Here is a 15,655-nt window from a genome sequence, read left to right as displayed (position 1 = left end):
CCTTTGCTTTTTCATCCCAGAATCTCTCTAGGCTACCGGCATTTTCTTCGACCTCGAGGCTTAGTGCGTTACAAGGCACACTCGCGGCTGTCGCTATCTTGAGCTCGAAAGATTGATCTTGATGAGCTTTCATTCCGACTCGTCCGTTTGAGCCGAATCCTCTACCAACGGCATATTGTCTCGTCACAATGCCGTTCGCTATCCTTCGCTATCCGGCAGATGTCTGCCCGATCTCAATTGATGAATAATGCTTTACGCCGAGCTTACTTATCATGTACTCTGCACTAATATGTATATGCAAACAATCATCCTTGTGGGCTATACATAGAAATTAAGAAATTACAATGACAACACATAACATATACTACATAGTATGTATGGTGTTGGTGGATGGTATCAAACCCTTGCCGCAATATTGGACAAGGGGCCCATGGCACACAGAGCAAAACAACGACACACAGAAATCTACCCTTACCCAACTCCTCGGGATTACTCCAACCTTTCTTTCCCCCTCCCAAATTACTTTTTCCATCTTTAAATCGCACAAAAGCAATAATCATCAGCCTGGCACGTTCAAAGTAACTTTCTTTCTTGCCCCGTGCACGTTTACCCATGAACAAAAGACTTATGGATTCTCGCACCATACGAGAGGAGCATCGATGGATTGCAGGACGCGGCCTCAACGATGAATCTAAAAAAAAAAAAAGGGTATGAAAAAAGAAGGGCGCCACACATCCCAGGGTATGGACAGGAGGTATTCTCCGCGTGACTGATCTTCCTTCTTCCCCCAGCGGCGCTTCCAGCTTCCCAATTACGGTATAGAGGGTCGCTGCTTAATCTGATACAAGGAGTCCCCCTTTTAAGATTTACTAGCTGTCTTTTTCCCACAGAACTATTTTTCCCTGGTATATGTATAGGTGTACCTTGCCGAATAACGCCCTTTTACCTTTCAGCGCAAAAATCGAGTTATCATAACCGCGGAAGCAAAACGGAGATGATCAACCACTTGGTCTCGGCATGGTGGAAAGCGTACGCGATTTCGCTCGGCTGGCCCTTGCCCGTTTTCTCTCCTTGGGCTATCAAATCAACACAGAGCGCCATGGCCACAGGGCCTAGAGTGTTATCGATTTGGACCCTCAATAATACAAATGGTTTTGTGATTGGTCAAGATATGGAATCATCCTGCATACATTATCTACATGTCAAACGAAATAAAGGGGTTAAACCTCACTTGGGATGATCCAAACCCTCTCCCCCAAAGGATATTTTCTGCAAACAATGGGCTAAATGAAGAACTACTATCGATCGTCTATCAGCTGTCTATCGATTAACAAAAAAATTCGATCAGTCTATTCTAATCCCCCACTTGCGTTTTCCAGAATGAGCAAAGGAGAACCGCGAGGAGCAAGACACAAATAGGGTGGCCAAAATAATCTACACTATTCGTTATCAGACATAGAACAGATGCGATTCATAATTGTTTTCTTACCTGATACCATACCTGACACTAGACCGTCCTATCTCGAACCTTGAGAGGCCGTGAATAAAGACTGGCTGAGTCCACAAAGTACACTGTGCAGAAGACATGCGCTGTACGGACTGGGCCATACGTCGTCCTTCCACGGTGTATATTCTCCGCCCACGTCACACAGGAAAAAGCGTCCTGAGCGTGGATAGGATAAAAATCGGGCTACAAAAGGAATTACGCGGAACAAACTCATGTCTGTCTCTGAACGCTAAGGAGAAACGCAAGCAAGCTTGAAACAGGAACGAACGGTGGGACTCGCATTCACCTTCTTCCTCACACTTGGCCTCTTTTTTTGCCTTCCGCACTTGTTTCTGTTTATTAGGAGGGGGCGCAAAAAACAAAAGTGAGGCTTTGGAAGAAGGGAAACACCGGCACGTTAGCTGGTTCACCCAATCAATTAATTTATAGGGATGTACAAGGTGGCGTTGCCTGGGTATCTCTTCATAAATTTGCCTCTAGATCAGGGTACTAGGATCGATGATCTTCACCGAAATACCAAGGTGAAAGGGCCGTCGCCTGCAAGGCTTTGCATTAGGCGCTGATATTCTGTGTGGAAGACGGAGATGTGTTTCTCAGTCTCGGCTTCAGCTTCTCACAACTGAGAATGAATACGAAACTGTGTTCCCAAGAGAAAGTCGTGATCATGATGACCATTTTTTCATCTGTATCTGCGCGGGATTCACCTTCAGTATACGGAGACAAACGGGATACATTCACGGCTGCATGCATATTGCATGTCCTCCTGCCATCCGAGGGGCTGGTTTACATTTTAGCTTCCTTCAAATAATAAGAAACCATAGACCGACGTTCAGCAGCGTACTTCGGCTATTTAGTGAAGGAATGAGCTAGCTAGCCTTTTTATCCTCTGCCGCGTCGAAGCAAGCCCCCTCAAGAGTTCCTACACGCGGTTTAGCACACGGGATACCATCTAGCTTGTAATACCCGTTTACGTTGGGCAGAAAAAAATGGGTATCACTCGGCACTGACTCCCGTAACTGGGGGGTGACCAACAATTGCAGGTGAGCAGGTGCCCTGGTGATTCCATTATGAAGTTGTCTTGGTGGAACTTATCCGGTGTTACAGTCCATGAATTTGGCTGAACATGTACTCCGTGTGAAGACTTCATTAACCTCATCATCTCTAAACTTTTCAACAAGTATACCAGAAAAGGGGAACGGCTGTGCGTGATATGATGTTGTGATACCTGCTGTGCTCCGTCTACAGCCAGCGTAATAGGCCTGGGTCCCCCCTTTCATCTTATTTGCGCCAAAACCATTTCACTCAGAATCGAGCTCTGTCGTTTTAAATACGAACTAAGTTGCATCTGGCCATAAAAATACTTCTTGGAGGCTTCGCTGTGTTTGGTATATTCTATGGGACCTGGCCTTCGTTGCATCTACCCCTCGGCGTATGTATGTGCACCGGGGGGTGAGGCAAACTCGTCCCACATAGTAACCTGATGAAATACCGCTGAGAAGTCGCTCGGGGCCGTGAGAAAGACACGTACTGCTTATGACTGGCCGTTGTTCCTCTAATTCATGTTGCACCACATTCCTTCGTCTACATCTATACAGTGCCCTTTCTGCTCTAGTGGTCAAGACATGGAGTATGACAGGCTCCGCAGCAACTTCGAAGGACAGTGTACTTTCTGCTTATATCGCGATGGATGGATAAGATATCAAGTCCTCTTGTACAGATTGGCAATGGGAAGCACACTTCAGTGGCCATAGACTACCTCGAGGATGTCTGTCCGTGAACAGATAAATAAGTTTTTATATGCACGCCCAACCCCCTCCCCCAAACAGGCTTTCCCACAATGCCAACAGATGATTTGCGGTTAATGAGTCTTAGTATGAAGATGCTCATACAATCATGGTGAGAATGGCGGCCGGTCCGGAATCCAATACACTGTTAGGGTAGAACTGGTAAGTATCATGAAGCTGGACCTGGCCTGGGTCACCAGGCCTTCCAATGATACTCTGTGTCTCTTTATTCCCAGTTCCCGGTCACTGGAGGAAGCCTCCAGAATAGACGCCATGAACTATATGTATGGAGCACTCTGTATAAAGGTTCTTTATCTGTTGCAACATGGCTGCGGTATAGTAAGGCAGTTGCTGCAAAAAATGAAATATAGCCAGTATATATCCGCCGCATTCAAAATTCAGCCAATGCAACTCTTATTCCCTTTTCCATAGTGTTCGTATCAACTGACGGTAGCGGCGCTAACAACAATTCAGCCTACTTTCATATCCTGGAGATACCATGTTACTGATTGAAGGATGAGGCTTCAAGCGCAGGGCCAGTCAAGTTAACAACAAGATTGATATGCAAGAAAACAAGTACTGGTTTTCTATTTTCCATAGACGGTTTATCCCCTTGCCAAACAGGCCGATTTGACCGCCGTTATAAGTGACTGCTTGCATTTATCAAGTTTAATATATGGGGATAGGCGTAAGAGGTTCCCTGTTGTTGTCATTGGAATAGTTCATGCAAGGGAAACAATAGTTTACTATCTTCCACGATAGTAGGCAAACGGCCTGGCCCTGGTGGGTTCTCAAGCTGGAGGTCGTCCAGGAATAATCTAGACTCGTGAATCAATAATAGTCAAACAATAGGATGTCAAATAATATGCAAATTCCTCATTCATGTAGTGAACTCATTTGGCCAGCAAAGGCCGAGTTTATAGTACGATGGCTTATAGTTGTCTTATTGCCAGCAACAAACACTGGCCAAATAAGAGTACAAGTTTTATGCAGAGCAAATAAACCGCTTTATCTATTCAGCTGGTAGAAAAAAAATACTTTGGGTAATAAATATCATGGATGAATGTAGTTGAAAGACATAATTATGGTGTGGAGCCCCTTGTTGACACTATAGATCAATCCTACATCAATCTGCGGATTAAGACCGTTAAGCACTCGAAGCCATGAGAAGGAAGGCGAATAAAACCCCTGATTCTACCCTAAAGAAACAATACGAACATATAGCGATAGCAGATATTAAAAAGGGGGCCAGAGACAACAAAATGAAATGAGATGACAGAGACTTCCTCGCCAGACACCAGACCATCACTTCGAAGGCCATCTACTCCCTGGCCCTTGTTTTCCTCCGTACCATACCCCTTCTGCAATCGATCTGCTGCAGGACTAGGTAAACCAGACGTCAAGAGGGGAAAAGTGACAGAATACGAAACAAACCGCATAGTCCCGAATCAAGGTATATGGTAAAACCATAACAAGGGGGTAAAAGAGTAAAGAGAACGGAGTGGAAATAGATAACTAGATATCGATGGACAGTTGAATGATTTTTGTTTTGGACCGTGAAATAGGAGCGCAACATGGATATTTTTCCTTCAGGTGATTAAGGCGAGAGGAGAGGCCGGCTTCGAAAGAAGACCAGAAGTGTATATGGATGGATTATTGAAGGTAAAGATTAAGCAGAACGGACTCCGCGAGAACCCAAGCTGGGATGAAATCAAGATAAAGAAAATATAAAGGAATCGTGTTTTTATTTTTTTATTTTTTTTTCGTTTTCATTTCCACTGTCGTCAGAGGACATGGACAGGTAAAACGCACAAACAGATAGAAAAGAGACGGACAGGGATTTGAACAAAAACACGGTGGCTATGAAAGGTGATAGGGGAGGGTAAGTGGAAGGCGCCATTATTCTAAGGATGTAAGTGGTTATAGATGATGTGATGGAGAGAATAAAGTGAGGATTTGGGTGACAAAGCTGGAGTGATTTATCGACGGTTCCATGACGAGTAGCTGAGTAGATTATCAATTAGTATACAACCAACAAATATATTAAAGGAAAGAATTGTACTAAGAACTAACCTCCAGATCCTAGCACGCATATCTCCGCTTCCGGTTGCAAATAGCTGGCCCGTTGGGCTTGGAGCAACAGAGATAACTAATAAGAAGTTATATGTGATTAGCTAGCAGGCACATCGTAGGAAAAAATGTAAGAAGGAAGAAAATACCTGAGTTCTTGTGGCCTTGAAGCATCATCTGGGCATGACCAGTGGCAGGATCCCAGAACTGGACGCCTCTATCCTTTGAACCACTCATCACCCAGTGGCCGTCAGGTGTCAGGCAGACACTAAGCACGAAGTCCTATACGTGTATATTTAGCATAAGCTGCCATATACAAGGAAGGGAAATAAAAAAAAGTATGGAATAAATCCAAGAATGTGAAAAACATACCTTGTGTCCCTCAAAGGTGCGTACACACTTCCCTCCCTTTGGTCCAGTGCCAGGCACCATTCCTCTTGGAGGTGTAAGTTCCCACATCTTAATAGTCTTGTCCAAACTGCCGCTAACAAGGTCCCTTCCGTTTGGTGCGAAAGCAACGCTGTAAACACTGTCTCTATGGCCATCAGGGCTCTCGAGGCGCTCAACCAGGTATCCAGTGGTAGTGTCCCAGACACGAACGCTCTTATCAAGAGATCCGGCAGCTACGTAGCGGCCGTCTGGAGAAATAGCAACAGTGGTAACGCCGTCTTCGATGCTGAGAATGAGTTCCTGTTTGCCATCGACGATATCCCAGAGACGGACAGTCTTATCACCACTTCCGGAAGCGATGTAGCGGCCGTTTCGGGCAAAGTCGAGAGAATAAATATCCTGTTCATGTCCGGAGAAGATGTTTTTGATTGTGCGGCTAGCAATGTCCCAGACCTGTTGGAGAAACGGTTAGCTAAATGGTGAAATGTGGAAACACAGTGTGGGGATAATAAACTTACCCTGATTTGCTTATCTTCCGCACCGGTAGCGAGGTACCTTCCGTCAGGACTGAAGCATACACTTCGAATATATAGATCACCATCCTTGTCAACAGAGTCATCCTGTAGCGTGCTGACGAGCAGGCCAGTGCTAACTTCGAAAATCTGTGCAGAGCGGTTACATCCCGTGGCTACGTGCTTGCCATCAGCACTGAACCGGACACAGCAGACGACACTGTCGTGGATAAGGTTGTGAACGAGGTCGACGTCAAGGACACGAGGAATGTCCGGGTTAAAGACAGCGTACCAGTCGCTGCTTTCTTTCTTCTGGCTGGGTGGGAGCTTATCTGGATCGAGCTCGGCGAGGGTGTTACCAACTGTACGGTATGGGGGGCCCTGTGGGTTTGCGGCGGTCTGGAGGGGCATCTGGGGGGATGGGCGAGCCTCAGAAAATGCCATTTGCTGATTTTGCTGAGGAGTAGCAGGGCCAGCTGGAGCACGGGCGCTACGGCCCTTTCCAGGACCAGGAGAAGCAGTGGGAGCTGGAGGACCGAATGCTAATTGAGAGATTATCGTTAACATCAAATTGTGTCTGTTCAAGCCGTTTTTCTTGATCACATACCGGATCCATTAACACCAGAGCCTTGCTGGTAGCCGGCAAATGCGCCCTGAGGGGGCTGTGGGGGGCCCTGTGCATTGGGAGGGTTTTGCAGCGAGTGCTGGGCACCCTGTTGCTGGTCTTGTGGTGGTGGAGGAGGAGCAAGGGCGGGAGCACCACCTCCCTGGTTGGCCATGATGCCTCCAAAGAGGTTACTGGGGCCATGTCCGAGGGCTGGAGGGGGTGCCTGGGAGGGGCCTCCGTGTGGAGGAGGTCCGCCAACGTGAGATGGAGGGACGTGGATACCACGAGACTCGAGCTCCATGCGTAGTGTGCGAATTTCAGCCTCGTAGCTAGCACAGCGTTAGTGGAGGGGAGGAGGAAAAAGAAGAACCGATGGGAGAAAGAAGGAAACGTACTCTTGTTTCATTTTGAGCTGAGCCTGCTCCAGCTGGTAAACCTTTTGTCGGATCATTTCCATCTCTTGAAGCTGACCGGTCACTAATCACATATCCAATCTTCATGTCAGTCGGGCTAAGAAATAACAATCGCAAACGGGCAAGGAATCATACGCTGATGCTCGAACTCGCCGGTGCTCCGCGACTGGTTATCAAACTCTTGTCGTAGCTGGTCGAGGAGCTCCGTCAGGCGCGTGTTCGGTGGCGCGGTGACCATGGCTCGATGAGACCCATACATGGCTGCGGTTGTCTTCGTGTATCTCGTGAAGTTAAGAGTGTGATATATAGGGGTAAGAAGAAGTGAATGGTGCCCTATGGACGCGGAAGATGTCAGCTTTCGAAGGTAATATATATTAATATACATTAAAAAAAAAAGGTGGCGGTATTGTTATGGACCCGCACGGACTTTTGGCGACAGGGGGATGAGGCTGATAAAACCCGGGCGCAACAAGAGACCAACAGGGCAGAAGGAGAGATGCTAAAAAGGGCTTTATATACCAGGAGATCGATCGCGAGGTCAGTGTCTGAGAGGTAGGATGATGAGACCCGGGGTGAGATTGATTTTTTTTTTTTTGGAGATGCGATGCGCCAATTGACGGTGACGGCAGCAGCCGCAGCAAAGAGAGAGAAGGGAAAAAAAAGAGAGAAAGGGGAAAAAAAGGAAGAAGCAGAGGACGGGGCGATCTCTGTCTGGATAGAGAGCTGATGCCTGGGTTACCGGCTTCGTTGTTGATGTTGGGTGGTGGCTTGACTTGGGGTCCTTTTTTTTGCTTGAGTGAAGAAAAGGCAAAGGAGAAGTTGAAGAAGATTGAAGAGGGAAGAAGAAAAGAAGAAAGTTTCCTAGCGCGATGCTTGGGAGGTTCGCTCTTCTGGGGGGTTTCAGCAGAGCCTTTCACCGTTCTCGCTCTGCCTCTTCTTCTTCTTCTTCTTCTTCTTCTCCCTCTTTTCTGTGCTTGTTGGCTTCTCTCGCTTGCGGATGTTGAAGTTGATGTTTTTTTTTCTTTCTCTTTCTTCTTCTTCTTCTTCTTTTTCTTCTTCTTTCGGCGCGCCAAGAAAATTTGCTCATGCATAAAATTAGATTAGGTAAGCAGCCACCCCGGCTTAGTCATTGAGCACAGACCAGATTTAGTTATTACATAAGTGGGATGCTTAGTAAGATGGTTCTTCCGCTTTAGGACTAGCAACATACATTACTAAGCTCTTTTTTTTTATCTGATCCGAAATTCCCTTTTTTGGCGTGTTTTTTTTTTTGCATCTCCGACTTCATCTTCGACTCTTAATATTATCTTTCATCTGCTTCCTGGCCCAGGACCACGCTCGTTGATTATTATTCCGGGCATTGCTTCTGTCAGCTTCTTGTATACACGCCGGACTCGAGCGTAAGCTTCGGGAACCTTTTTTTTTCTTTTACTCTTGGCCATTATCAATCAGATAGTCAATCGATAGACAAGAGATAACAGACGGCACCATGGATATTGTACTGGAAGTCTTTGATACCTTCGTGTTTGACTATTTATACGCTCGCGCCCTGCCTCTCTCCGCGGTGTCCAGCGATGTCGTCTCCAATATCTTCAACGGCGTCAACTCGACCGTCGCCTCCGCCATCACCCAGGCCAATGGCATTGGCAACGGATTCGTCTACTCTCCTTCGACCAAGTACTTCTCCCTGGAGCCCTTCCAGTACGCGTATCAGTCGTCTCTGCCGCGAGATAACGGCTTCCGTCAGGTCTTCAGCCTCTTTTTAATTACATGGTCAGTCTGCATCCTTTATCCCCTCCCCCGTTTACCGTCGCCAATCATCTAACGAATAACAATAGGGTGTTCGGATTGGTCCTCTACTTCACTGTGGCCTCGCTCTCTTACGTCTTCGTCTTTGATAAAACCGCGTTCAACCACCCAAAGTACCTGAAGAACCAGATCTCCCTGGAAATCGGACAGGCCATGAGCTCCATGCCCGTCATGGCCCTTCTCACTGCTCCCATCTTCCTAGTCGAGGTCAAGGGCTACTCCAAGATATACGACACCATTGAAGAGGCTCCTTTCCCCATGTACAACATTCTCCAGTTTCCGCTCTTCCTTCTCTTTACCGACTTCTGTATCTACTGGATACACCGAGGCCTCCACCACCCGCTCGTCTACAAGAACATACACAAACCGCATCACAAATGGATCATGCCCACCCCATATGCCAGCCACGCCTTCCACCCTCTCGACGGCTGGAGCCAGGGCCTCCCTTACCATATCTTCCCCTTCATCTTCCCTCTGCAGAAGTTCGCCTACGTACTCCTCTTTGTCGCCATCAATGTCTGGACCGTCATGATCCACGACGGTGAATACGTTGCCAACAGCCCCATCATAAACGGAGCAGCATGCCACACCATGCACCACCTATACTTCAACTACAACTATGGCCAATTCACTACCCTCTGGGATAGGCTGGGTAAAAGCTACCGCAAACCCAATGATGAGCTGTTCCGCCGTGAGACCAAGATGGGACGGGAGGAGTGGAGCCGACAGGCCAGAGAGATGGAGAAGATGGTCAAGGAAGTCGAAGGCAGCGACGACCGCACGTATGAAGGCAATGAGACCAAGAAGAACCTCTAGATCCAGCCATCTCCTTCTACCCTTCTACGCCAAACTGACTGCATCTGCCGGTCAGATACCATAGTCACATAATTCCTTCTCACCTTTTTATATTTTATTTGGATATAAACGAGTATATCTACTTAGATGCTCTATGCCCATGTTATTTTTGCCCCTTTACTATTTATTAACCCTCATACTGCTTGCACTTTTAATCATCCAACCTCAGCACCGTTGACCAATCCCTTGATGGATTTGATATGCCCTGTCGTTTTTCCTTTTCGTGTCCTTCATTTTTTTACCATGCACACATGCCCTTAATATCTTATGCACTGATAAAACGTTTCCCATGACACACACAACCATTAAAAGAGAAATAAACAGGAGATGCTCCGTCATAGTTTTAATGCTAATATTTCTCCTTCTCAATGGTTTTACTATTTGATTCTTAATGGAAAGGGTAGCTTAGCCCTCGCTGCTATATATATCTTCTACATGCTTCTCAAATCACACAACTAAAACTTGTTATTATATTGAATTCAGACCTGAACTGAATAATAACACATTGATCTGAACTCAGACATTGCACGAAAATCCAAATGCGAAATAGGAACCGGAAAGAAAACATAAAGTACACGTAAAGATACAGACCGAAGAAGGATAGATGCGAAAGAGTAGTATGACAACCCACAACCTAGTCAATCTCCGCATAGTCATGCATCTCCTCAACATCCATAGCTGGCTCTTCAAGCGTTTTCGTTTCCTCCGCCTTCTCATCTATGCCCAGTGGTGGTGCCGGAGGAGCCATGGTTCCAACAGCGGGAGCAGAACTCATCGCCTCGTCGATGAACGCCCTCTCTACCGCAACCCTGCGTCTAAAGACGTTCAACCACCTGCTTCCCCACTGCTGAATCATCACGTTCTCAGGCTGGAGTGCATCGTCTTCTGTTCGCTCCATCATGCCGTCGCTATATCCGCCAGCCACAGGAACTAGCGTATCTTCGATTAGCTGAAACATAGAAAGCATCTCTGCCTTTTCCTTTTTGAGTGTTTCCTCCAATATGCTGAGTTGCGGTTCATAGAGGGTTGGTTGAGTTCTAGCTGCCACGATCTGGCGCATACGATTCGTGACCTTGCGCATAGTAGCAGCTATCATTTCGAAAATGTGTGGTTTTGCCAACGTTGAGCCAGCCGCAAGGTTGTCAACTAGTGCCCATTCCAGAACGGAAAGAGGGGTGAGAATGGTATAGTTCAATAGCTTGTCGATGATGTTAATGCCGATTCCAGGTTGGTCAGCCCAGTATTCCATGACGGAGTTGATGATTTGGCGACGTGCGGCGTCGGACTTTGGGCCGATGGCAAGGAGTCTGTCCTTGCAGCGTTCAATGCACGAGAGGAAGTGAGACAGGGATTTGGATCCCACATAGCAGATGGAGGTCATGTAAACATCCGTGGAAGCAATGAGAGGGTCGACCAGCCCGTGAGTCTTGGCTTGTTCTTCAATAGAGGTAATAACAGTCTCGATTTCTTCATCTGATGATTTTTGACGAATAAGTTTCATGAGTTCTTGCCCCTCTTTTGAATATGGAGTTGCTATTCAGCACGTTAGCAGTAGACCTCTTGGCCATCTAGCAGATTCAAGAAAACATACTCTCTTGAGAAAATTTGAAGTCCGGCGTATCCTTCTCTTTGCCTTCTGTGATCAACTCGTGATACGGCTCTGGGAGTGTCCCCTTAATTCTCTGTGCGAAGCTCAGTCGGATCTCCTTGTCTATGGCACCAATAATGAAGGCCTTCTTCGGATGCACATCGGGCAGCTCAAGGTCAGCAACCCTATAACAAAAATGTTAGCAAATGAGAACATGCTATTCGTTTATGGAACACTTACCACTCAGTCCACTTCCATGTAAATCCAAAGTTACTCAAATGGTGGGTAAACCAATCCAAGAATCTGTAAGCAAGTGAGAGATCCAACTTGTCGATGTTTCGATACACAAAACGAATTGCACGTCCCAGGCTAGGAGCAATTGCAGCAGGGGCGATTTTGCAGGCTTCCGTAAGCACTGAGTGGTAATACACCAGTTTATGTTCCGGAAACGGCAATTGAAGGAGTTGAGAGAAAGCAGCGTCAACAGCAACATCCTCAGGTTTCCATGTTGATCCTTCACGAGATGGAGAATCACGTAGTTGATCTACAGGAACGGCTCGTTTGACAAAGGTGTCTGGTGCAAAGTAGCAGTCCACATCGATCAGGAATCTAGCCGTTGCGTTTCGATTGAAGTCTAGAACGTTGATCGTATCAACCAATGCGTCGCGGATTAATGAGGATGCAATGTCAGATGTCGGGGGAACCGTGTCGACGTCCTGGTGAGTGTAAACTGAGAAATAAATCTCAGGGAAAATGGCCTTTGGTCCATTCTTGACTGGATTCGGTACCGCGACCTTCGGGAAGGCATGCTTGGTAGGGGCTTTAGGTGCCTCTTCGGCCTCCTTTTTCTCCTCTTCGCCAGTGGCTTCTTTTGATTCCTTTTCTTTTTCTTGTTGAGCGAGCGGTTCCTTCCATGGCCGTGGAATACAAGCGAGTTTCCACGATTGCGCAGATTCATCTTGCAGCTGTTTCTGAATGAGACCTAGAGCACTTAGCCTGGTACCTTCTTCCTCTCCCTGTTTTGAAGGGAAAGGGTCAACGATGGCCTCAAGGGTATGCGGAGTCGAAGCAATGATATCTGTCTTCTCTAGTAGGGCAGAGGCGTGAGACTCGAATCCTGTGGCAGACGAGGCCATCACATATGGAATCGTTAAGAGAATAATGTTGACGAGCTCCAGGCCAAGGGAATCCTCTGACGAGCCAGTTTGGAGATCAACGGCACGTGAGAATAGCTCCTCCAGCACGGGAAATATACCCTCGCCTTCAAATATGCCCTGCAAACAGCCCAAGAACCGTAGCATAAGCTTGACATTTCGCCAATTTCCCTGTCCAACATACAGGGCTGCTTGCTCTCCGATCTTAGAAATAATCGGAGTGGTGGCTTCTGGCTTAAGCGTGTTGAGTAGGAGGATAATTGCAGCGACGAAAGGTATTTTCATTGGCTGTTCAATAATCCTATCGCACACCATTAGCTTTAATACGGAGTGCACTGTAATCCAGAACTACCTACATTTGCAATACAAGGTCCTCGAAAGACACCTTCATCGCCTCGTCAGAGTAATTCTCGGCAACCATCTTTGCGATTTTTGTAACATCATCTTCAGGTCGTCGCGAAGTCTAATTCAACAAAGCCGTTAGTTAAAATAAGTCGCTAAATCCATGCGGAATCCCAAGATGTGTGGACTTGCAAAAAGGTCCTGCTTACCGGCTCTGCAACATTTAACAGCTGTCTCCTGATAGTTGCAGCAAGTGGCTCCTCGTATCTCCTGCGCTGATGTCGATAACGATCACCTCCCTCATCATCTAAGTAGTAACAAAGCGAATGTCAGCACTAATATCCAGTTAGTACTTCATATGTCGAAGAAGACAAACCTCTATATCTTCTCTTCTTATTATATCCCCCTCCATGCCCCTGTTTGCGCTGGTCATGTTCTCCCATCCTGTCTACCTTAAATCTCGAAAAGCTCCGGCCTGACCTCTTCCGACCTCTCTCTGTGCAAGATCTCTAGTCTGAATCTTCCTCGACTGGTGGACTAGATCATTAATGCGCAAGCTAAATGGCACGATACCCAATTGGCCTTACTACTCTCTTCCTTCGATATGCGCGCACTCTCAACGCGGCGATGAAGCTAAGCTGGAACACTCGGGTCGCTTGACACGTTCTAGATGCAACCAACGCCAGCACACCAGACGATTCATCGGCTGGTTATTAGTAGCAGACAAGCTGTGTGAGCTGTCAATGCTTGATTGTCACGTCTGCTCCCCGTGAAGCTGTTGATATCGGCAGTGAAGATGCCAGGAGAAGCTGGTTGAATGTACACAACAACTGAAGAAGTCCAAGTGGAGCCAACCAAAAGTCTTTCGCTTTTTCTTTTTTCCGCAAGTCACGTGGTGGGCACATTATCTAGGTACGTTAGGTCCTAAGAGGTGTATAAAGTGCGAAGAGATGAAGATATTATACATGATAAGGAAGAAGCTATACAAAGACCCCGTGTTGTAGAGTGATAATAGTGGCTATGTACACCGGTCAATTTTACATGGATGCTGCAAAGATTTACTACATGTATAGGTATCATTAAGTAAGTCAGGCTTCATTGATATTGAATACAATCCTTAACGGTATCATCATAACCAGCTCGATGGACAGGGCATAGCTAGCTTCTCATCCTCTCGTTTCTCTTTCTATATTTTCGATTCTCTCCCCCACGCCGTATCAGCCTCGATTTCCATCACACTCTCTAATATGCTTCATCTCCATCGCAGGCATCAACGGCTAGCCAATGCTATGCCATGCCATCTGTGGTGCTAGGGTGCCTATTCGATCGCTCTTTTGCCCTGGCTATTTTCCGTCATTCCTGCGGGGGAGAGTCGACACCCTTGATAACTTAGAAGAAAAAAAAATGGACAATGAAGGGAGAGGAAGGCGGAAAGGAGATGGAAAAAAGCAGAAAACTAAGAGAAATAAAATGAAGAAAGGTCAGAAGAAATAGTAGTAGAAAATTCTCGCCTATCTCGCGGTGTGTTTCGGTCTGCTTGGCTGCGCGAGGGTGTGAGTATATCTCTAGCTATCCCTATCCCTATTCCTAAGCCTGTCCCTATTCCCACACTTGCTCTCGCTCCCACACTCGGGATTTGAACTCGAACCGAAGCGGATCAGATGAAGGGTCCATCCAATCAAATGTCTTGTCATGACTCCGTCGAGTCGATCCGTTAAAGATAAAAGGTGAAGGTGTTAGAGCTGGAGGTGTGAGAAAAAGAGAGGGGAGAAAACATGTAAAATATGAAATAAAATAAAAGCAAACCCGCATCCGTCCTCATGAGTAAAAAGAAAAAGGAAATACATCAAGGGGAAGAGGGAATCTCAAAGTGCCGGAAAGAAGAAAGAAGGAAAAGAAGGTAAAATAAAGTGGTATCATGCAAGCAAATCCCCTCCCCCCCCCTCGTAAAGAGCAAGTACACAAGGCACACAGCGTTACCGGCAGCATGGAAGAAAAACCTCGTGTATAGGATACGGCGGAAGTTGATCTAATGAGTGCGGGGGCATGTGTGTGGGATATGTGTGCTTCTTCTTTTCACCTGGTAAACTCTCGAGGTTATTCACAGAAACCATTTCCTCCTTATCCCCCCTTATTTTTTGGACTTTTCTCCCTTTTTCGCCTTTTTTCATCTGTTCAATGGAGTCATGATTCATCAAGTGTAATGGTACGTGGTTGGTTTCGCGTCCGCCCGATCGTTTGTGGTGACATCAGAGTGTAAAGTTTTTTTTTTTTTGGGTTTTTTTGTGGTTTAGTGATAATAGATGCATCGCGTCGTCATACCCCGGAACAAGACACAAAGGCCGAACCGGACCAGATCTAAGATATGTTGCTATGTTATGTTATACTTAACGAATCCTTGGGCAAGAAAATGGGTAAACAAGGTAGGCGGATCGACGTAAAAACGTTGGGGTGCTGGAAATTTGGGGTGGGGCATATCGCGAAGTCGGACGAGATTGAAAATAGACTGATGGGCGGATTGGTGGACGGACGGACAGGGACGGTTCGTCGCGAGCCGTTAATTGAAAACCACTTCAAGGGCATGTATCATCGTAAAGACGTTAAACCTTGGGGCATGAACGCCC

At 46.7% G+C, this 15,655-nt stretch overlaps 3 protein-coding genes across 3 annotated transcripts; 1 reads left to right on the top strand and 2 right to left on the bottom strand.

Annotated features, from left to right (window-relative positions):
• Window positions 1-5,270: 5,270 nt before the first annotated feature.
• On the bottom strand, window positions 5,271-7,542 carry MCYG_05254 (TupA protein; the record flags this gene model as incomplete). Its single annotated transcript, XM_002845339.1, has 8 exons — window positions 5,271-5,295; window positions 5,365-5,440; window positions 5,511-5,643; window positions 5,734-6,204; window positions 6,270-6,805; window positions 6,871-7,199; window positions 7,266-7,347; window positions 7,419-7,542. 8 exons carry the CDS (start codon window positions 7,540-7,542, stop codon window positions 5,271-5,273), a joined length of 1,776 nt encoding a protein of 591 aa, XP_002845385.1.
• A 1,230-nt stretch (window positions 7,543-8,772) lies between these two features.
• On the top strand, window positions 8,773-9,908 carry MCYG_05253 (C-5 sterol desaturase; the record flags this gene model as incomplete). Its single annotated transcript, XM_002845338.1, has 2 exons — window positions 8,773-9,056; window positions 9,122-9,908. 2 exons carry the CDS (start codon window positions 8,773-8,775, stop codon window positions 9,906-9,908), a joined length of 1,071 nt encoding a protein of 356 aa, XP_002845384.1.
• Window positions 9,909-10,581: 673 nt separating this feature from the next.
• MCYG_05252 (cap binding protein) lies at window positions 10,582-13,474 on the bottom strand (the record flags this gene model as incomplete). The annotated part of the gene is made up of 6 exons (XM_002845337.1): window positions 10,582-11,462; window positions 11,539-11,720; window positions 11,776-12,990; window positions 13,046-13,152; window positions 13,241-13,338; window positions 13,408-13,474. The coding sequence occupies 6 exons, from the start codon at window positions 13,472-13,474 to the stop codon at window positions 10,582-10,584; spliced, it is 2,550 nt and encodes an 849-aa protein (XP_002845383.1).
• Between the last annotated feature and the right edge of the window lie 2,181 nt (window positions 13,475-15,655).

The sequence above is a fragment of the Microsporum canis genome, genomic scaffold, assembly GCF_000151145.1.
Source record: "Microsporum canis CBS 113480 supercont1.5 genomic scaffold, whole genome shotgun sequence".
Classification (NCBI taxonomy): Eukaryota; Fungi; Ascomycota; class Eurotiomycetes; order Onygenales; family Arthrodermataceae; genus Microsporum; species Microsporum canis.
This window is presented reverse-complemented; position numbering and strand designations above follow the sequence as displayed.